We start from the raw sequence: 23,274 nt of genomic DNA, 5'->3' as shown, positions 1-23,274 counted from the left end.
GTTTAAAAATATGAACTTACTGAATATATAGACATCTGAGATATAACATTAGTTTCAATTTAGTCTGCCCTTTACAGCACAACCGAGGACGCGGAATTTGGTCCGCCCTTTACAGCACAACCGAGGACGCGGAATTTGGTCCGCCCTTTACAGCACAACCGAGGACGCGTGTGTATAGCCCGATTTCAGACAAAAAGTTGGACAGTATTTCTGATACACTCGTGGCGGGAATTTGGCCCGCGCTATACAGCATAACCGAGGACTGGCTCAGAATAGCGTCAAATTTCACCACCTAACTTGAAATGGGCCCCTTTATGCATTCCACTGCTTATGTCAACCGAGGACGTCCTCGGTTGGAGGTGTGTCCTCGGTTAGTGGGTTTCGGGCAGGTGTGTGTCCTCGGTTAGAATGCGTGCACAAGAGCACACACACACACACACACACACCTAACAGATTGTGAAAGTAATTTTATGAATGTAAGAATATATGAAGTTTTGAACTAAAATTCAGGATTTAGGCAGTACGAATTAGGGGCAAGCAGGACAAAAAAGGTGCCAAAATAGAAAATTAAATTGTTCTAGATATACCATTCCTTGTTTGACCTTAAGCATCACCACAAAGAACCCAAGTGCAATTAATCTTTGCGTTTGAACCATCTTTTGCTTAAGAGCAGAACTCAGATTTTCCCAACCTACTGCACATCACTGATATTATGTATTATAGGTTAGGGGAGAAACGGACATGGGAAAACATTTAGTTGAACTAGAGGTCTGGATGACAACCACCCCAGAAAGATTGGATGGTATTATACAGTAGTAATAAAGACTATTTTAATGTGTGACATTTTGTACTTTTCTATTTTAGAATTACCTGTTACAAATGAACAACTTCGAGAAGTGGCTGAAATTTCCGGTGTGCTTGATGTCAGTGATGACTTCCTAGAACCTGATTTTAGGCAAAGGTGTGAAAGAATTTTGCCTGATATTCATGATATCGAAGCTAAAGACTTTTGGAGAGCATATTTGTATCTCAAGGATAATTTTAATGCCTGAAAAATAGGACTTATCTAGATTAACTACTTATAAATTGATGCAGTACTTTCAATTTGGGTGCAATGTTGTACGTCATCTACTAGTATATTATTATTGTACACCGACTCTGTGCTGTCGGATGTTTAATAATGATAATGTTTATTTTAAAAATGCATATTTGGCTAAATTGATTTTAGATGGTAGTGTAAATGCTTACTTGGTAGGTCATGATAAATATTTTCCTCAGTGCCAAGTGTTATAGTATGGTAACATTACCATACATTTTGTGTCAAAATGGTTCATCTCCACAAAAAATATTTTAGCTTTCTTGTTATTTTGTGTTGATTGAAGTAGCAATAGTCATGTGAAATTAATGCATAATGGTCAAAAATCCACATAGCAATCACTTTCCAATTTTGTTCCTTTTTCATTAAGCCTCAGAACAACAGATTATTATCTCTAAATCAGTCAATAATAATTTTGTATGGTCAGCTGTAGCTTTTGTCTCTTCAATGCACAAATAGTTTTTTTTAACTTAATACACAATGGGTGGAATAAAGAATAAACTACCTAATTTGAAAAAAAAAATTTATTTGCATATAGCCTGTAACCAACTACATATACAGTATGCAGCATTGGTACCTGATAACTGGTCAATCATAATTCATTACCACATGACCTTGAATATTTGGCTGGTAACTTCCTAATAAAGCAGGCAAAAGCCTGCCTTGGTCAGCCGCACTCACTGGCTGAATAGGCCTGCGCTATTTAATACGAAGGTCAACCACTGATTATAGATCGTCAATTTCCTTCAACTTGAGTACGGTACAAAATCTGTTACATTTCTCTTTAAATTTCTGTATGGCCATATGAGACAAGTTCCCAGTTGAAAACAACACTTCATCATCTTGCATAAAAGACTTGGATGCTATCTCAGGGTCATACAAGCTGTGACCACTGCCCTGCATATCTAATATCATGAGTTCTCCCTTAGATATCTCAAAACTGAAGTGTGCAAGACTTTCACATTTTCAACAATTTCCATAGCAATGCTATCATGATGGTTAATAATTGTGCCATCATTGTTAATGTACTTAACAAATTCCCCAGGAATGAACTCTTCTATTGTTACCCAATCGTCACTATCTAACAACCTTCCTAAAAAAAATGTCATTATACTTCAAAGTTTGACCATATTCATTAATGACATTCAATTCCTCCAACTTCTGAGATAACTTTGTTGAGATGTTGCTTGCAAGTTTGTGCATTTGGACTACCTTCCTTGTGTGCTGTTCCTTTGTTTGGTTGGTGTCTTTGATGATATCAATTGCATCTTTCACATATTTTTTCACCACCCAGGATTGCCCTTTGAAGCCTGGGGTGACACTTGATGCCTTGTGGGCAAATCTAAACCCACCACTGGCAAAGGGGTTTTTCTCAATACACAGGTAAACAGTTTGGTCCATTTTAGACCATCTCATGGTGGAAATATCAAAGCGAAAGACCTCTACTATTTCGTTTTTTTCTGTTATGGCCCTTCCTAATTTCAACATGTCCCGGACAGATAAGCTCTTTGGGTACTTGGCTGCTGCTGTTGTATATCTGACTGTTTCCTCTGACTTTGTACTAGGACCAGCTTGACTGATGTCTGTAAATAAAATGAATGTGATTTTTAAAATTAATTTCAAAAGAGCCATGTGAGTATTTAATGGAAATAATTCCATTGTTCAAATTGCTTAATTTCCTTTCATATGATATAGTAGTAATCAGTAAAAAATTATCAAGAAATAAAACAAATTATACCTTGAAATCGTAATGTGAAAACTGAATGGAAACGGATTGATCATAATTTACCACCCAAAGGTATTCACTTTCACCTAATAATATAGTGGTCCTCAAAAAGAATCTTTCAATTTTATCAAACCAAAGTTATTTTGGTACCGATTGCACTTGCTAAATTTAATGTGTTCTCAAAACCACAAATACTATAGAACTTATCTGAAAGAATAGATAAACTGGTATTGATGATTTTGTCATCAAGCCAACCTTTTTCCGACAATATGTCTCTATCCTCATTGGTTAGTATTTGCCCATTTACTTCTGTCCATTTACAGGCAATACTAGTAGATTGCACATCACCAGCATCAGTCCAATCAGTTTGGTCATCCACTTCAATCACTTCAGGTATTGCATCCACAGGTATATCAGCTGGTATCACATGGGGTTCTACTGGTTCATGCAAATCTATGTTTTCTGGGCATTTGTTTTTTGGTGTGCTGACATCTTCAAATTTCAATGGGACATTTACATTGTAACTTTTGCGCATCTGTTCTGCAAGTTTTCCTACTCTTGATGAAAATTGTTGTTTAGGCCTTCTGCAGTAACGCTTCGGCAAAGGGGCAAAATCCGAGTGGTCGTCTTGGCATGTTTTCCTTTTCTTGGGAGTAAGAATGGTGGTGATACCATCTTGGCTTGGAAGATGGGCCTCTAATTGCACATCGATAGCAAGGAGTTCCTCGCGAAGCTCCTCTAAATAATCCATATCTTTAATATTTTACAGTTTGTCCTTAATTGATTTTAATGTGCCAGCGCACTTATCAATAAGCAATTTTCTTTTGGGTCTTCTTGTTGTGATGTCACTGTATGTGGGAATGCTATCTGGTGAGTAAGTTGACTCAGTTGACTCCGTGAAATGTTCACTACATTCCCCCTCAACACTTTTAAGTAAGTTGTTGTCCAAACTGAGTATGGGGAGCCTTCTATAAGTGATATTCAAATCATCCCATGACCAGGCAAATTCTGCACTTTTAAAAACAGAACAAAAGTGCCTACAAGGTAATTTGCTCATTTTCCAGTGAAAGCATGTGCAAGAAGGCATAGATGACCCATCTTTCCCAAAGGTGACAATGTGTGACATCCCAGAGGCTTTTGACACTTTGAAGATACCTGAAAAACCGAAAACAATTATACCAATTATAGACTTCATGCTAAGAATCTAAAACAATGTGCTTCAGTGAACAACCACTGGAGACATCGTTTTTTTGTCAAATTTACGAAAGTGATTATTTTCTTAAACATTTTCAAAGGTTGTCTGGGAGTGGTGGTATGTGATAACCACTTGTTAATGCTCTTAATGGATTTCTGCTGAATACAACTGTCTCCCTTTCAGGTAGCTCCTTAAATGACTAATCTGGCAATTAAAAACCAGCATGCTGCAATTAAATCATAAAGCAAATGGGTGCCTGGTGTATGTAGCCAGCAGTGGTGCAAAATAAGTGTCATATGACCAATTCAATAATTTAGTGTTATCTTTTTCAACATCTAAAATCATCAGATGAATCTTCATCAAGATTCTTCTTTACCAGTTTCACAAAATCTTTAGGCCTGTTATGGAGAAATGGAGGAAGCTGGGCAGAATACTTTCTGTAAACATCTGAAGACCTCACATTTAACTCAATGTACCTAAAATAACATTATAATATTCAATATTAACAATGTATTATCCATGTACTTGGGACATATACATGTATTTCTGAAATGTGAGTTTACTGCAAGTCAGAAAGTGAATTTCAGTGTACAACTACATGTATAAACATTATGTATCAGAGTTGAAACATTCAAGCAATAAATTATTCATATTCCAAGTATACTAACCTGTGGTATGAATCTGGCAGAAAGGAGTTTATCAAAACTGTCAACAGTTCCAATAAAGAAACAGAGTTCCTACTGTACTGCTCAGGGGCGTAACCAGACCATTTAAAATTGTACGCACAGATTTTGAAAATTCCCGGGTACGATTATATTCCTTGAAAAATACACTGAATTTATGGAGAATAATTTCATGGTTGGCTCAAAAAATTGTACGCACAGTGCATCCGTGCGTATGCCTGGTTACGCCCCTGCTGCTGAAGGTAGGAGTATTTCAGCGTCTCATTTTGTTGCTCAACTCCATTGTCTGTGTAGACAGCTATATCAAGAGATCTTGCTTTGAAGTAGTTCACCCACCGCTGAAATTAATTTATTAACATTAGAAAAGTTTATTTAAAGTGTACATTCCAATCGGTAATACTGTACAGGCCTGTAAGCAGGCGCAGACATGCAGATGGTTGAAAGAACAACCTTTTTGGCACTGCAAGTTCTGGCCTGAATCTACTAGGCTGAATTTAATTTGTCCTCCTGGCTTCAATAAGAGGACAAAAAGGTCAAATTATTTCCAAAAAATAAATAAATAAAATAAAATTTTAAAAAGGAAAAATACAATTTTCTTGTTCCAAAACATATAATTATTTCTTTATGATAACTACTTTAGCCTCTGGCAACCATTTATTGGAAAACCAATTCCTTAGACTTTGTGATTCCCTCCATGGAACACTTTTCTTCAATTCCTCTAAAGCAGTTTGAAAGTTGCATTCATTTGCAGAACATGCAATTTTTCATCTAACAAAACAAGTTCTCCTCCATTATAAGTTTAGAAGGCGTTGCTGCCAACTGGATTGATAGGCAAAAAGAAAATCAACCTTCTCACTAGAATCTGCAAAAAACGAACACAGGTACTGAGCAACTTAAAATGTTAATCAACTTAAATAAACGGTATATCATGTACATTTTTCTGACGTAGTTACATGTACTCACTTACATGTAGTCATAGGATACATAAGAGTAAAATGTTCTTGATTCAGGTGCAGTTTATGTTACATCAGGATATTAGTAGTCCAGTTCAGTACACATAACCAAATAAATATAGATTTTTTCCATTGCACCAAAAACCTATCAATTAATATATATGTAGATCAATATCAGTATATTTGTAAATGAGCATGAGAATGCAAATTCTCAAACACTAACCTGTTTCAGCTTGACATGGTCTATAAAAGAATCTTCTTTGTTTTCCTCTTTCCATTTTGTGACCAATACCATGAGGTTTTCTTGGTCTTTGTCACTAAACCCTTTTTTTGCCTTTGCCATAATGTTTATTAGGTCTTTGTTGGTTAGAAAGAACCTATGAAGAAAAAAAGTATGGTCCTACTGATTGGTGCACATTACTATGCACTACATGTACAATCTAAACAGTGACCCTGAGGAGAAAGATCGATCCACATAGACTGATGTGGTTGTGGGAACGGTGTCTTACTAAGTTATTGTGCATATTTAAGTATTGATAAACATTTTAATTTTTAAACTTCACATTGTTCAATCTTTTTTTGTTCTGTAAAACAAAACAATACAAAAAACGTGTTTCACTTAATACATTAATGACGCAGTCCAGATGCTGTGTGTTATGAAGAGTGACTTAATAATTCTGACTACCAACCTTCTACGTGACCATGGGGGTATATTTTCACCATGGAATAGCTCATTCTTCACAAATTCATGGACAAGCTTCCGCATTGTGCCAACTCGACGAACACCATTTTTGGTCAGCTCCATCACCCGAGAAACGATCCTTGCATCAACTGGTTCCATCATTTCACCCACCTACCGTTATAACAGCTGTTTATTATTTTTTTATCTCAAAAATGTGGATTTATAAAATATTGTCAGCCAATGACAGACAATGACGGATTACGTCATTATCAGAAAGTAATGATTATTTTTACACAATTTCAAATAAGTTCACTTTGAAATGAAAAGCATGTATTTATAAATGTTATATACATACTGTACATGTACAAAATGTACCGATATGCATTCTCATTTAGAAGCAGTGATTGGTAGCCCCAGAAAAGTACATTTGAATTAATTTAACTCCGAATTAAAATGATACTGCCCCTTTATTAGGTATCATTTTAATAATATACATACAGATATAATGTGGAAGTGAGAAAGATCCAAATAACATACAAGAATGGTTAAATCATTTCATGTATGATTTTCCAGAGTATTCAATAAAAAGCAGTGTTGTAGCACACACACAGCACACCAAGTGAAAACAGGCTGATTTCAGACTTTCCTTAAAGTACTAACCCAATAAATTTGAATTTAGTCTGCCTTTAGGTTATGTGTCAGATGTATTGATTTGAACTATAGGGCCCCAAAATGGTGACCTTTTTTCTGAATGTGCAACAAGTACGCTGTAAATGCATATTTACAATTAATTTTAGAATTCAAATCTAGTTCAATCAAAAAGTATCATCAGACAAAATGTCTGTGATGCAATGAAACTTGTTAGAATGTCAGTGAAATCAGCAAGTGCATATAGATAATATGAGGTGAACAAACTGTGAATCCCACTACCCAACTAATTGTCAGGGTCTATTATCATGTTAAATAAGCACAGGTACAGAGGTAAGCCGTGTTCTGGTAAAACTACAATGTGTAGAACCAATTACACTTACCGTTACCATTGAAAACCTATTTCATAATAGAATTTGAATTAAGAAATTTAATAACTTTCCTTCTTGTCATTTCTTTAATTTTAATATAATTGAAAAAGAAACAAATACATGTTGTAATATCTTGAACATGGCATTGTGATGTTTAGAAATCACTTTTTGCTTACAAACCAATTCTATGCCACTTAGTTATCATTATTATTATCCAAAAAAAAAAGTCTGCTACATGTATGCTAGTACTTATGTCAGATATAGTATCATTTTTCTTGCCAAGACAGTCCTTAAAACTCCTCATTTTGGTTAAAATCAGAAAGATAAGCTCAAAAAGACATTGTCAAATAAGAAATGAAAACCAATTCAATAAAACAAATCACGACATGGGGTCGGCCAATTTCCTTGCTTCCTTCTGAACGAAATCTACAAATAAGTGGAAAGTTATTTTTTGTCCTTTTTCTTTCCTTTCGTACACAATGCTCCTCCACTTGTCATGCAGTCTGAGTAGTAGCTTTGTCATTAACCACTTAAGATTATCAGGGTACTCAAGGACTCAGATCACATCTATTTCCTTTACTGTTACTCCCATTCTCTTAAAAATATGCCATATCTGTCCAGAGCAACATATCACTGGCCACTGCAACGCACTGTTTATGTATGATGTAGTGATTTGGTCTTAATCACCATATCTTCTTTCAAATTCTTTCCACGCAGCCTTGAAGCCAGCAGATGTGTCTAGATGTACGAAGCCTAATGTTATCTCATAAGGTTCACCTTTAGCGTACTAGCTGCAACAGTTAGTTTACTCTATCATTTCTGTCATACCTTTCACCATTTCTTCCACCATATTTTTCACTCGACCTACTTCTCTTTCTTTATTGTTTGCTTTTATTCAGTTCTGATTACCGATAATTTGTTCATGATGAAATGTGACGCTTCGCCAGTAGAGTTACAAAATTCTGAAAATAGGCGTTTATCTCTTGGTTCAGAGCCCTTCCTGTCATGGTCATTCACCTCACTGGTTTCACTCATATTAAGACAGAAAACATTTGTAAAGACTGGTGGGCTATTGTAATTTAACAGTGCTATTATGCTAGTTCAGTATTACAATTAATAGATCTTTTAAAACTGTACACTCACTTGTTTAGAATTTAAAAAGTAGGTACAGTCATACATATTCTTTTCTCCCTCAATAGCCTCTCCTACAGCCTTTTGTCTTTTGTCATGTTGTCTATGTAAAATGACATTTGCTCACAATGGCCTTCAGCTTGACTAGATATTAGTCAAAAAATATGTTTAATGTTCCAGAAACTGAATCTGATAAACACAATCCTCCTCTTACCACAAAGTTCCATTTCCCTTTCAGCTCCCCAAGTTCCCTGGAGATGAAACTTCTCTAACTGTTCTTTGATTTTCTCGTTTGAAATACTTTTTAACATGATTTTGTTGAGAATGTCAGCCAATTCTGGCATAATACTGGGAGATGTCGCGTCTTCATCAATCAGTTCTTGAGAAATCTTTTCAATAATAACATTTCCTTCCGTTTTACTGTCGCACTCAGCATTTGTCAACAGTTTGTCAATTTCCACATCCATATCTAGTGACTCCTCGTCGCTGTGGGCCAACATATCGTCTTTGTCTACTTCCAAAGGACGCATTAACCTGTTTATGCATTTGCTCCATTTTTTTGGAGAATCTGTCCTAAAAGATCAGCATTCCCTTCATTCGAGGTGTCCTTGGATGTGCGAGCCGAAGCACGTGGTTTGGGCACTTATGTCTCCTCATTATTAGAGATTTCCTTTGACGCACTGACAGCCCATTATGGTTGTGTTTTAATCTCATTGTCAGTCTTTTGTTTTGGTCTAGACTCTCTTATAATAACTTAACTAGTTTTTTGAAATTGAATTTTTGGGCTGTTCACTACATTCAGAAATTTTATCCGCCATGTTTGTCTGGATAAAACTTCTACCATGCTCAATTTACTTTTACTGCACAGTTATTGTACACTTTTGCGCACATTCATTGAAGTGCAGTAACAATGTATGCAGATTTAGCCATAGAACAGTGCCTGTAACACTACACACAACACACGGGTATAGTAGCCAGCACGATTTTGTGCATTTATTGTGATTAACTTGTATTAATGGGTATTATACCCCATATCACTGTATTAACTTTGAATAAGCAGACTTGCAGAAGCACTAAAAAAGCTCATAAACACTGCAGAAATATAAATTTCATGTAGCTTAGAACTACATGTCTGCTTTGCTGAGAAATGGTCCAATAAATGAAGCTGAGCTATGTGGGTATCTCTCTCTAGAGCCTATTATGTCACTACACAGTGATGTGGAATCATATTTTACATGACGCACAATAAATTGTGATAAGCCCCATGCTTACCAGTACATGTATGCTTTCATTAGCCCTATTATATTATATTATATTATATTATATTATATTATATTATATTATATTATATTATATATGATAAGGATTAATTTAGATGAAATTTAATTTATAGATGTGAAATGTATAACTTACTGAAACCATTGAACTTTAATATCAAAATAACGGTATCCTTCAGAGTTTGTTTGTTCAGCACGTCATTGCTCATGTAAAGTAAAATGTTCGTACCATGTGTTATATGTATATATGTCTATATTATTTTGTTAATAAAGATCTCTTAATCAAGACAAAGATTGACTGCAGTGCTTTTTAAAACTCCCAGTTTATTACTATTTTACCATTCTATTCTATCCAAGCAAGCAGAACATGTTCATGTCAGTCAGTAGTATGTACATTTGTAAACACAACTGTGCAATATTGTCAGTCTCCATTATATGTCACATTAAGCTTCACTTGTGAAAGAAGCAAATGTAAATGTTCCTGTTGTAAATGACAACAGCCATCTTATTATACCATTTTCATTGTGATCCTGATTTTATGGTGCAATTTTCCTTCCACCATGCAATCTGTCCTGTAACATCAAGGCAATAAATACTAGTAAACTTGGAAAACATTTGGTAAAAATTCTGAAATCAGAAAAAAAGAGGAGTTCACATGAGATAAACTGATATAAGAATGAAAAGACCAGTTTAGCATTTAGTCAGGTGGCCAGAACGCAAAACCTGCAATGTTTTTTCCTGTAAGCTTTTTTTTTTTTTTTTTGCTGAAATGCATTCTTCAGGCCAAGAGAATCAAAATTAGCTTGTATTGGTTGCTACTTCCAAGACATTGAGCATTTTTCAGCATTTAGCGTTTATCATATCAGAAGAGCACAACAGGACTAGGATAAAAAATGAAGCACACCAACTGGTATTTAAGATGCTTTCCATGCATGTATACTCAGTTGTATTGTCAACCATGCTGTATTTTCTGTCACAATAAATGATTTCATGGTTTACGTACTTGGTTGTATTATTAGTTAGTTGCAGCATTTCTGTTTCAGTATGTGACTGTCCAAGAATTAAGGATTATACAATGTTTTCTCCTTCAGTTAGTTTTTTTAGTATCTTGGAGATTTCAACCTCTTTTTTAAATGTGTTATTTCATGATTTGTTAGTGTGGAATATTTTTTCACAACCTCTGGCAGTTCATTGAATGTGGAATTCCTGGCATATTTCCCTCCATTTTGAGATGGTTGACTTGACACAAGTTTTCTTTCTCCACCATGGAAGTCATGTGATGTCCAGTACGTCTGCGGATCACTTGTCCTGCGACCTCTAGAGGATAACCCGGATCTGGGGCAGATAAAAGGACTGACTGTGACGACTGGTTCATCAAACACACTTTTTCCATTGGTACCTGATAAATGTGTTGGATTAGCACTCTTTGTAGCAACTTTAATCAATGGTTTTGAGGAAGGTAAATTTTTTTTGTATCTCCACCTGTCAAATTTGTGAGTAATTTGCTTTGATAGGTCTGCTTTAGAAGGTATCTCCTTGATATTTGTTTCAGTTTCTTCTGATTTAGCAGACACTAGGTTTGGTAAGGTATCTTGGCTTGCCTTACAGCTCTCAAGTGTAACCAGACCCTGTGTGAACGGCACCACCCCCTTCTTCTCCAGACTTTCATCTTCAGTCTTTGAAGGTATGACATGCTTTTCCTTGAGTACCGCACTAGGAGTTTCTTCAGCAGTTATTGAAGCATTGACAGGCCTTTCCTTGAATATGGCACTAGGAGATTCCTCTCCAGTCTTTGAAGCATTGGCAGGCCTTTCCTTGAGTATGGCACTAGGAGTTTCTTCACCAGTCTTTGAAGCTTTAACAGGCCTTTCCTTGAATATGGCACTAGGAGATTCCTCTCCAGTCTTTGAAGCTTTGACAGGTTTTCCCTTGAACACTGCCCTAGGATAGTAGAGGTGGTCAAGCAGCTGTCCTGTGGTCATCATGCTAACTGTTTGCTTGGACATTTCTGGACTGGGCTGTAATGAAGCCAATAAACAAATGAAGAAAACAATTAATAAAACCTTTTTTATTTATTCTTATATATCTTACTCTGTAGTACGAGTAATGTGCCATGAATTTCATACAGAAGAAATTAATTGAAAAAGAGGAAAAGATCGTCATGGTCAAAATTCATGAAATGGGAGGTGCTCAGATGTTCAGATTTTCTAAAGTTCTGTCATTTTTGACTGAAAGTTGATTTTCTCAGTGATCTCTGTGTCAGTTACAATATTGTATAAAAGGTTAATGTCAGTAATTATGATCCAAGGGATACACATACTTTCACCTGATTACTATGTGTACGGCCCAATTTGCTAGATAACAATCGGCACTATTGGCTAGCGACGCAAAACAGCATCATATTCACTGGTTGTCTTTTTTCAAAAGCGATTCTGGCAGCCAGAAATTAGTGTCGTTTTTTCGAAAATGATTCTGGCATAAGCCAATGTGTAATAGGTTACAATGATAAGCGAGCCGGTGTGTTAGATGTTATACTGCTATTGTTAAGTAGGTGTGCCATTGTGTTAGTTGTGATAGATATCACTGTGCCATTGTGTTATGTGTTACACAAGTTGGTGTGCCATTGTGTTATGTGTTACACAAGTTGGTGTACCACTGTGTTAGGTGTGACAGAAGTTGGAGTACCATTGTGTTAGGTATGACGGCAGTAAGTGTACCAATCTGTTAGTTGTGACAGAAGTCATTGTACCATTGTGACAGGTGTGATATAAGTTACTGTGCCATTGTACTAGAAGTGATAAAAGTAGGTGTACAGGTGTGTTAAGTGTGATAAAAGCTGAAATGCAACTGTATTGGGTGAAGAGGTGGTTCCAGTCTACCTGTTTTGGTGTGGAGCACCTGGGGCTGGCATGATGAGGCACTGTCATGGAATCTTTCATCCCAGGGGCTCTCTTGATATGATATGCTCTTACTCGCCCTGTCATCTTTCTTTCAGCTGCAGCAATTTTCCCATTCACCTCAGTTTCTGCCTGATGTCTAGCTAACCGCTGTGTCAACAAGTGATAGGTTGATGTGGAACTATGAGGAATATTGCAAGTCACCATTTTGATTGTCTCTCCTAGTTTACACCCCAGTTGAGTGCACATGTACTGAAGTATCTTCTCACTCAGTTCTTGAGAGCACAGCTTATGATGTTGTCTGGATATGAGAGGCAAAGGATTGCCAATGTCTAAAATATAACAAAGACAATCGATTGCAGCTTACATGACATGGTGCTACATGATAATTTGATATTTGTGCCAGAGTTCATTTTTAAAACTTTTTAAGTATCACCTGTCATAGATTGGTCACTCTAATTTAAGCAAAAATTATGCATAATAATTCCTTTAATGTTTTCCAAAGATTGAAGTTAAATATGATATTAATTTGTACACAATCTGATTCTGGAGGCAGTACAGATATTATTTTCTATCTATCATGCCTTTCACACAGCTGTTGGGGACATTTGAAAATTAACCAGCAATTTCGATAACCCTTGCAATGTCTTTGTTTGTAGTCTGTGATTTCTTATAATACTTTTTGTAAAGTCTAAAGAGGTAAAGTAGGCTTGTTCATTAATCTGATAGAGAAGTTCAGTTCAAGAATCCTTTGTCTTGGTTTGATATTAGAGTGGGACTCTCCAGAAATAGGCAAAATGTACCTGAGCAAACAATGAGAGAACATTAAATGATTGAAACTGGTTGTCAAGGTTGGATTTCCTCACAGCAATTTGTACGTAAACATTTTGACCGCATATCTGGAAAGTAGTAATGCATTATCCATCCTAAAAGTATATAACAGTGTCCATATATCGAGCCTGTTTGTAATTTTTATTTATTGCTAAATTTGCGCGGACATGTTGCTGTCACCATAATACACCTGTGACTTTCATCTTCCTGTTATCATTATCACTATATGGAACTACTTAACTTACCACTTTCACTGAGCCAGGGATGGATCATTGCTTGTTCCAATGTCATTATCACTATATGGAACTACTTAACTTACCACTTTCACTGAGCCAGGGATGGATCATTGCTTGTTCCAATGTCATTATCACTATATGGAACTACTTAACTTACCACTTTCACTGAGCCAGGGATGGATCATTGCTTGTTCCAATGTCATTCTTTTATTTGGATCTGGGACCAGCAGCTTTGTTAAGAAGTCTTTGCAACCTTTCAGAAACAAAACAGAATCACCCTTTAGAAATAACGCTCCAGTTCATAATGAAACAAAAAAATAAAGAAAAGAAAATAATGCAGCAAAACTTTTATTTAAGTTACTTAACTAAGTGATGGCATTTGATCATGTATAGTGGCAATAATTTAACATTCCTGTACACTTTATTTCAATCTATGTTATATGTTTATGTGCCTCAAAGGTGATGATGATGACACATGCAGGTGAATCAGAAACATATTAAAAATGACATAATATAACAGTTTTGACTTAATGTGATTGGTGACTGGTGAGTTGTGACATTACACAAGGTGTGACATTGTGATTGGTGAGATGTGAGTTGTGACATTTCACAAGGTGTGACATTGTGATTGGTGACTGGTGAGTTGTGACATTACACAAGGTGTGACATTGTGATTGGTGACTGGTGAGTTGTGACATTACACAAGGTGTGACATTGTGATTGGTGACTGGTGAGTTATGACATTACACAAGGTGTGACATTGTGATTGGTGACTGGTGAGTTGTGACATTACACAAGGTGTGACATTGTGATTGGTGACTGGTGAGTTGTGACATTACACAAGGTGTGACATTGTGATTGGTGACTGGTGAGTTGTGACATTACACAAGGTGTGACATTGTGATTGGTGACTGGTGAGTTGTGACATTACACAAGGTGTGACATTGTGATTGGTGAGATGTGAGTTGTGACATTACTCAAGGTGTGACATTGTGATTGGTGACTGGTGAGTTGTGACATTACACAAGGTGTGACATTGTGATTGGTGAGATGTGAGGTGTGACATTACACAAGGTGTGACATTGTGATTGGAGAGATGTGAGTTGTGACATTACACAAGGTGTGACATTGTGATTGGTGAGATGTGAGTTGTGACATTACACAAGGTGTGACATTGTGATTGGTGAGATGTGAGTTGTGATATTACACAAGGTGTGACATTGTGATTGGTGAGTTGTGACATTACACAAGGTGTGACATTGTGATTGGTGAGATGCGACATTACACAAGGTGTGACATTGTGATTGGTGAGTTGTGACATTACACAAGGTGTGACATTGTGATTGGTGAGATGTGAGTTGTGACATTACACAAGGTGTGATTGTGATTGATGAGATGTGAGTTGTGACATTACACAAGGTGTGACATTGTGATTGGTAATTTGTGACATTACACAAGGTGTGACATTGTGATTGGCAAGTTGTGAGTTGTGACATATTACACAAGGTGTGATATTGTGATTGGTGAGATGTGAGTTGTGACATTACACAAGGTGAGATTTTGTAATTGGTGAGATGTGAGTTGTGACATTACACAAGGTGTGACATTGTGATTGGTGAGATGTGAGTTGTGACATTACACAAGGTGTGACATTGTGATTGGTGAGATGTGAGTTGTGACTACACAAGGTGTGACATTGTGATTGGTGAGATGTGACATTACACAAGGTGAGATATTGTGATTGGTGAGATGTGAGTTGTGACATATTACACAAGGTGTGACATTGTGATTGGTGAGATGTGACAGTACACAAGGTGAGATATTGTGATTGGTGATTTGTGACATTACACAAGGTGTGACATTGTGATTGGCAAGTTGTGAGTTGTGACATTACACAAGGTGTGATATTGTGACTGGTGAGATGTGAGTTGTGACATTACATAAGTTGTGATATTGTGACATGGTGAGTTGTGACATCACACAAGGTGTGATATTGTGACTGGTGAGATGTGAGTTGCTACATTACACAAGGTGTGATATTGTGATTGTTGAAATAATAATTTTTATATTGTGTTAGGTGTGATATTGAAATGGATGACATGTATATAAGTTGTGACATTGCATTAGGTGAGATATTGTGTTAGGAGAGATGGATCAGGTTGTGTATAAAAGGGGAAAGTTGGAATAAATGTACCTGTGCTAAAGAATAATACCTTTTGAAACATGTCCAGGAACAGGATTCATTTCTCCATTCAACATCTTCACCAGCAAATTCTTAATGTTGAAGGGTTCACAGGAGAATGGGAGATTGCCTGTTAGCATGGCATACATGTTGACGCCCCTGGAAATACATGCCTTGGAAAGTCTATTCTCAGAGACAACAGGTCAATAATCAAGCAGAATTCTGCAAAGTGATGAAGAGAGTAAGATGCTATCATATTGCTTAAGGTCTTTGCTGTGATACACAAATAAACATAAAGCTGCTAAAATACAATGACCATATTTTCAGAAATGAAAATTATCAAACACAAGCCAAAAATTTTTCATACCGTTAGCTTATGGCCAACCCTGCTCACTGACAACTATAGGTGGTATGGCGACCACGACACTCTTATAAATGTCAGCTAGTTCAACCTCCACCCCATAAGCTAACGGTATGAAAGATTTTACTTTAATGTTACATCAGGGAACTAGCCTGTAGAATTAAGTGTTACAAGTGTAACCAAAGTAATGCTGTCTTACTGCACAATTGTATAGTATATGATAGAATAACGTAATCTGTCATGGATTAGATCCCAACAGGTTCATGGTAATACTGATCAAAACTGTAACAGGCTTGGTACACTTCACTTTGTGTATTTTACTGAGGTGCTATTCTATATACTTCTGCTTCATTTATATTTTAGATTTTAATCCAATAAATATTTGTCATCATATTTCTTTGAAATTCTTGTGCTGGTCATTTTATAGATTTTTATAAGATTTTAAGAATTTTATAACACATGGTTAACTACAAGTACCTATACCACTTTGTGTTGAACTTATAAATATACCATGCAATTAATGCACAGCTAGCAATAATTTTATAACACATGGTTAACTACAAGTACCTATACCACTTTGTGTTGAACTTAAAAATATACCATGCAATTAATGCACAGCTAGCAATAATTTTATAACACATGGTTAACTACAAGTACCTATACCACTTTGTGTTGAACTTATAAATATACCATGCAATTAATGCACAGCTAGCAATAATTTTATAACACATGGCTAACTACAAGTACCTATACCACTTTGTGTTGAACTTATAAATTTACCATGCAATTAATGCACAGCTAGCAATAATTTTATAACACATGGTTAACTACAAGTACCTATACCACTATGTGTTGAACTTATAAATATACCATGCAGTAAATGTACAGCTAGCAATAATAGTCACTATCTCCAAATGAACTTTGCTTCCAGTCAACCATCTTGACACAGTTTTAAATCATAATCCAGAGTGAAAATTGAGCTCAAAGTCATGACGGATTTGAAAAACCATAACTTGAGCATGGGTTAAGGACTCTTTTATTTTCAAGTTATGGGAAGTGTAGAGAAAGGAGGATCAAAGGTTTGGTAGGGAGAAAATACACTTTACCCAAGGTAAATACAAGTTATTTTTGCAAAAAAAAAAAAAGTCCTACACTGTGCACCTTTAACCAATCAAATTACATATATTTTGTTCAAATGATAATGGTTCCCTTATGCTGTCTACTCACATTCCCCACACATCCACTTGTGGTCCATAGCGTTTCTGAGCCAGCAGCTCTGGAGCAGCGTAAGCTGGACTTCCACACTGAGTGCTGCACATGGCTGCCATTGCACGGTTGTCATGACAACCACTGTTTAGAAAACAGTTACTGAGTCCAAAGTCTGGAAATTAATGATAATTTTTTATTGACTTTAAAAAATCTGTGAGTAACTTTTAATCATGTTTTTGATAACCATCAAGTTGTTTGTTTACATGCACAAAGTGATGTATTCATTAAGCTTTAAAAAATAAAGCATTTTACAGGTGACCCCCCTTCTTGTAGGTTGGGTTTGCCAGTGATGATGATGCTATATGACATGCCTTTGGATATCTGATATTGGCTTTAAGTAAAAATTAAGAAAAAGCTTGCAACATTCAACTCCTGTAGCTAACATAAAACTATCATTTGTTGTCTTTCATTGTTTATCATTTAGACTTGCCAATTATCTTAATCTCCTTCTTTTCATCAAGTAGAAAGTTTTCTATCTTCAGGTCTCTGAAAGAAAAACAAAATATATAATTCTCTATTTGAAAATAACATCTGGATAGGTGCACTGTGAGGCCATTTTCATTTTACATGTAACAGTCTAACATTTTAAGGTTAAAAAGTTCAAATTTGACATAATTTACTGGTTTACGATTACTGGTCCGTAGCATTTGCTTAATTCCGTAGTGATGAGGTGACAATGATATATACGCACAATGTAAAGAAAAACGTGTGTTATTTGTTTTGTTTTTGTTTTTTTTTACATTGATTCTTTAATTTTTTCTCTTTTTATAAAATATTTTTTTAATAAAAAAAAGTTTTTATGAGGGGTTACCTGTGAATAACTCCTGCCTTGTGCATGTGATCCAAGGCAGACACTACATGTCTCATATGTAGACGAACTTCCTTCTCGCTCAACCTTCCTCTGCTAACAATATGGTCCATGAGATCCCCTCCCTGACACAGCTCTGTCACCAGGTAGTACGTGTTTGGCGTTTCCATCACCTCGTACAACTGGACGATGTGAGGATGGCGTAACAGGGACATGATCTTCCCCTCTCTGCGTAGGTGCTTGCGAACATAAGAATCTTCTCTTGTCTTTTTCTTGTCTATACACTTTACTGCAACCTAGAACAGACACTGTGACATATGAAAGTACCATGCGCTGATCAGCAACCTTGAGCAAACGCCATAAAGACAACAAAACAGGTAGTCTTATTTTTTTAAGTATTGTAATAGTTGAGACATGCTTGGCATATTGCATGATGCATTTGACAACACTGAAAAATGAGTTGTTTTGTCTCTTATCGACGCCCTTAAGTGCCTCCTCACACCGAAATTCTTGTAGATAACCCCGCTTATGTGCGTTAACATGTTGTAAGTACTTCAGATCCATATAGTAACCAGAAAAAATAAGATTTTATGACAAGAGTGATATTTGTTTTTGATATTATATCTAATCTATGCATTTGCAAGGTGTATTGAGGAGCAGTCGTGAAAAAATTGGTGGGTATCATGCATTTGCTGATCATATTTTTGTCAAAAAAAGCAATTTTAACCAAAGTAAACCTAGTTTTATGATGGATTTACATTGCGTTATTGACAAGAAAAAACTTTCGGCCTATGCAATATATATGTCATTCTATATGATTTACATATGCCAAAAATTTCAGTAATGCCCCTTTTTAAAAGCTATAAGTGAAAGTAAAGAAGATTACTTATATGTTTATTTGTTTAAAAAACGTATATGTTTACCGAGACCGACTGGATTTCGTCTTCCCCATAGTAACCCCAATGTTGATGTTAATTACAAATGACTTCATTATATCAGCGGACATTTGCCGCTAATAATCTGTCTGCGTTTGCTGTAGTCTTGAGCGTTTACAGCTTACGAAGTTGTAAACTTATAAGAAATATCTTGAAAGAAATAATAAACTGCCGTTTACAATACACCAGGCTTTATATTCATGGACACAGCACTAAGGCTGTAGTTTTAAAGGTGCATTTGTTTTAAAGATGCAATTCATTTATTTCTCCGAAAAGGAAGTCACGTTTTAGAATCTGTTTGTCTGTCAACAACAATACTGTGGGGAAAATTTCAGAAACTGTCGCAAGGGGACCAGGTAACAAAAGGTCAGACTTGAATCTATTATGAATATGATATGAATGAGTTAATTAATGTATCAACAACATATGCAACATTGTGGATGAATTTTGATGAAGTTTTCGCAATTTACGTCCCCTGACAACATTATTATTATTCTTGCCAACGTTCGTACCTTTTCTCCGGTTAGAAGATGGAGTCCAAGCTTCACCTTAGCGAACGAGCCTCTTCCCAGTGTTTTCCCAATCAAGTAATTTCCGACTTTCTTGGTGTGTGGGAACTCCCTGATCAAGTCCTGAGAGATGTGGGTAACGGGCAAAGGTAACGTGGGCTGTACCGGGGGCGCCAGTAACTTGGGCTTCAGGCGTACACCCAGAACTTCTGGCGGACTAGTTGCCGGCGGCCGCATGGCTTAGGTTGGCTAGAGTGACAGAACTAAAAGCTTTTATCTCCTAGTTTTCCAATTCAGATGGATTTATTCGCTGTAAAACCCGCCGTTTTGTCGTACAGGTTCAGCGTCACACATCGCTTCTATTCTACAGTGTTGGTTATATTTTTTCACGTTCGAAGGTTGAATCCAACAATGTTAATCGTTGATAAGTTTTTCTACCATGAACTATATATTTTCAATCTGCCTACGCAAGTGCTCGAACGCTTCGGAAAAATCCTCAGTAAACCCCCGCCTGTTGCCAAGGCAACGTAGTTTAGACGTGCATTGTCGTATTTTGTACGATGTCATACAGAGCCATGGTTGTCAATGCATTATTATTTCTAAATCTGTTCTATCGTCTATGTATCAATATGAAATGATTGCTGCCTTCGCCTAGGAGATCTCCTCTCAGTTTGATGGCTCTTATATCAACCTACCCAGACTCACTCAAGTGTTCACAAATATTGACCAGGCGCTATTAAATATGTACGTCCTTGTCACGCATTTATTGTCCTCCTATATCACTGGAGCCGGGAGGAAGAGATTCAATTAGATACAGGTGGAACCATTATGTAATGGAGAAATCACTAAGAAAACTAATAAATATTGATATTACTAGCTTCAGCAAACAGATGATCAACATTAGATATAATACGTACACAGTCAAGGGTTCTCTCTCTGTAAAAATTCGTGAAGGGTTTCCACAAGATAAGAAATTTTATAAAATTTTGTAAACGAAATTATAACACAAACAGGCTTTAAAAGCATGATTGTTTTCGAAAACAAACATTGCTAATTCGGGAGATTAAGAGGTGTTTTCATCAGGTGTCTTCTGCCTACCTAAGCTTGGTGCTTAAAGGGATAATAACTCTTCGTATGAGATCTATATTTCACAATAAAAATATTGTAAACAACGCATAGAAATATAATATATTCTGTTTTACCACAAAAACGGCAGTTATAGCTAAAATTCTGATATCTGAGCTTGTAATCAGACCACGTGGCCTCTATAGATGGCTATACTCTGTAATAATCTCTTAAGAGAATATATCATAAAACCAAACTTTTTTTGGAAAAAAAAAACTGGAACTAGTTTTGAATATAGAAATGGATTCGTTAACCACTGGTAAGTATGGGAAAATTGTTGTTTACTCCGGAAAAATTCAATTTTGGCCAAAACGAACAGTTATTATCCCTTTAAGCGGTGTTTTCTCACCTTTGCTGCTCTTTCTAGCACGTTTTTCGGCACTTTCCTTTGTTGTTACTTAAGACTCAAACAGTTCCAGTAGAATTCGTTGCCATTCTCTCTCTCTCTCTCTCTCTCTCTCTCTCTTCAGCGCTGGCTTGTCTTCAAAGTCCTTTCTGCTCTAAGTCTATCTAGTTCTGACGCTCTTTCTCTGCTATCAATACGGGCATGGACAAAATGACGTATGGACAAAATGAGGTGATTATGTCCAAGATATAGTATAAGTTCTTCTTCTCGTTTGTATCTCTGTTACCTTCTCTCCCCTTAACAGTCTGTTCTCTACAGCGTCCTCTCACCGCGTTCCAGCCCCCAGCTATTCACTGTCACGCTACACAGCGTATGGAAATTACCGGAGAACGATAGAAACATGACTTGGAATCTATGAATACGGAAATACCTGTACTGTAGTGAATGTTAAACTTTGGTTTTAAAGTGTAATGGCTCACAATTTCAATTCTTTTTTTTTCTGCTCATATTTCAATCATGCTACCTAACGGAACTTGGGGTAAATTCGCAGAAAGGCTGAGAACGTTATCTTTTTTGAAATGTAAAACGATGCGACTAATAACGACTTTTACAGTATGTTTTCACATTATCAGTTTTATGAGTAGTGAAAGGTGCCCATCTGACCTTCGACTGTTCTTTAGATGTTCAGTATTTTCTGAGTGCTGGGGTTTCACTTGGAAATGCATATAATTAAATGCATTGCATCGGGCACAGAAACCTTGCCATCGAGACCGTGAACAATTCCTTGAAGCAGTTGGTCGAGGCACTGAAACCTTGCCATCAATACCGTGAATAATTCCTTGAAGCAGTTGGTCGAGGCACTGAAACCTTGCCACTGATACCGTGAACCATTCCTTGAAGCAGTTGGTCGAGGCACTGATCACCGGGCGACTGAAGCAGAGTCGTGTAAATAACACTGTTAGGACTGAGGTGTAGCTTTTACTTGCCTTTCCTTGGGATGTGTTGACTAGGAATAAAACGGTGTCTTATTTTAAATTAAGTGTCTTAGATGATAAACTCCGTGCCCTCTGTTCCTTCACTTCGTTTCGTGCCAAAAAATATTAATAACTCACAAAATAATGTTACTTCTTTAATCTCTGATCATATGATTATAAAGACTAAAGAGTCCATACCAAATGTCTTCTTTAAAAGGATACAACATTGTGTTTATATATATACATTTGTACATATACAAGTGCATCTACCGGTATATGTGCAATTGCAACCATATAATGATGTCTTGATATTAAGATGAAATCGAATTTTCAATGGTAAATGTTTATTCCAAAAATCTTACATTATTTGAAAATTTGAAATGTAGAAAACTTAAAATATTAAAAGTTCTGACATGAAAGCATCGATAACAGTGAGTATATAAACAATGTACGTTTATTTTACTTTCTTAAAAAGCTATTTATCTGAGCTTCCTCTCTTCGCTTTGAAAATCGTTCGTGTACAATATATAGCTGGTTATAACAAATTATCCATATTATATGATAACCAACCGTGTTATTAGAACGTGTAAGTTATATATCATTGCAGTTTAGGACATTGAACAAGTTGTCTTATCTGGTTACTGTTTAACAATATCATACAGAACACAGTGGCGGATTTAGAGGGGGTGGGTCAGGACCCCCTGATCTCTGAAAAATGGTCCTCTCCCGAAATTAGAATTTTGACTAGCTAAATCATAGATCTAAACCGTAACAAATAGCCCTTTAGCCAGCCTCGAACCCCACGCCAAGGGGAGTGGGGGTAAGGGCCGGCTTCGCAGCCCCCCCCCCCCCCCACGCTTCAAATTATCCTAGATCCGCCCCTCTAACAGGTATACTCTAAAATCTAATCTGTATTAATCAGTTACAAACAAAGGTTATTGAATATCCAGTCGATTGGCCAACATGGTAACCGCAGGGGCGGATCTAGGATTATTTGAAGGGGGGGGGGGTCCGCGGATGCAAAGACGTGTAATAAATC

The 23,274-nt window shown here is 36.5% G+C and overlaps 3 protein-coding genes across 6 annotated transcripts; all 3 read right to left on the bottom strand.

The window, feature by feature from the left end:
- Positions 1-3,164: 3,164 nt before the first annotated feature.
- On the bottom strand, positions 3,165-8,224 carry LOC106168636 (uncharacterized). Of its 2 annotated transcripts, XR_015331840.1 has the most exons (5): positions 6,343-8,224; positions 5,877-6,030; positions 4,686-5,562; positions 4,394-4,493; positions 3,165-3,977 (listed from the first exon to the last, which is right to left on the bottom strand). XR_015331840.1 is itself a non-coding variant. In XM_087000226.1 (3 exons), exons 1-3 carry the CDS (start codon positions 6,495-6,497, stop codon positions 5,500-5,502), a joined length of 372 nt encoding a protein of 123 aa, XP_086856352.1. In that variant the 5' UTR covers positions 6,498-8,224; the 3' UTR covers positions 4,525-5,499. The 2 variants fall into 2 exon arrangements, 1 of the variants encoding a protein (XP_086856352.1); XM_087000226.1 differs by lacking the exons at positions 3,165-3,977; positions 4,394-4,493 and having other exon boundaries at positions 4,525-5,562.
- Positions 8,225-10,066: 1,842 nt separating this feature from the next.
- On the bottom strand, positions 10,067-17,649 carry LOC106168643 (uncharacterized). 2 transcript variants are annotated; one of them, XM_087000222.1, is made up of 5 exons: positions 17,497-17,649; positions 15,940-16,067; positions 13,884-13,979; positions 12,642-12,991; positions 10,067-11,780 (listed from the first exon to the last, which is right to left on the bottom strand). In XM_087000222.1, exons 1-5 carry the CDS (start codon positions 17,595-17,597, stop codon positions 10,863-10,865), a joined length of 1,593 nt encoding a protein of 530 aa, XP_086856348.1. In that variant the 5' UTR covers positions 17,598-17,649; the 3' UTR covers positions 10,067-10,862. The 2 variants fall into 2 exon arrangements, with proteins under 2 accessions (XP_086856348.1, XP_086856349.1); XM_087000223.1 differs by lacking the exons at positions 13,884-13,979; positions 15,940-16,067; positions 17,497-17,649 and adding an exon at positions 13,736-13,774.
- Positions 17,650-17,871: 222 nt separating this feature from the next.
- On the bottom strand, positions 17,872-22,455 carry LOC147764952 (hormonally up-regulated neu tumor-associated kinase homolog A-like). 2 transcript variants are annotated; one of them, XM_087000225.1, is made up of 4 exons: positions 21,265-22,455; positions 19,794-20,572; positions 18,350-18,642; positions 17,872-18,024 (listed from the first exon to the last, which is right to left on the bottom strand). In XM_087000225.1, the coding sequence occupies exons 2-4, from the start codon at positions 20,025-20,027 to the stop codon at positions 17,955-17,957; spliced, it is 597 nt and encodes a 198-aa protein (XP_086856351.1). In that variant the 5' UTR covers positions 20,028-20,572; positions 21,265-22,455; the 3' UTR covers positions 17,872-17,954. The 2 variants fall into 2 exon arrangements, with proteins under 2 accessions (XP_086856351.1, XP_086856350.1); XM_087000224.1 differs by having other exon boundaries at positions 19,794-22,455.
- Between the last annotated feature and the right edge of the window lie 819 nt (positions 22,456-23,274).

The sequence above is a fragment of the Lingula anatina genome, chromosome 1, assembly GCF_051362555.1.
Source record: "Lingula anatina isolate TDL-2025a chromosome 1, LinAna3.0, whole genome shotgun sequence".
Lineage (NCBI taxonomy): Eukaryota > Metazoa > Brachiopoda > Lingulata > Lingulida > Lingulidae > Lingula > Lingula anatina.
The sequence above is the reverse complement of the archived record's forward strand: the minus strand, read 5'-3'. Positions and strand labels throughout refer to the sequence as shown.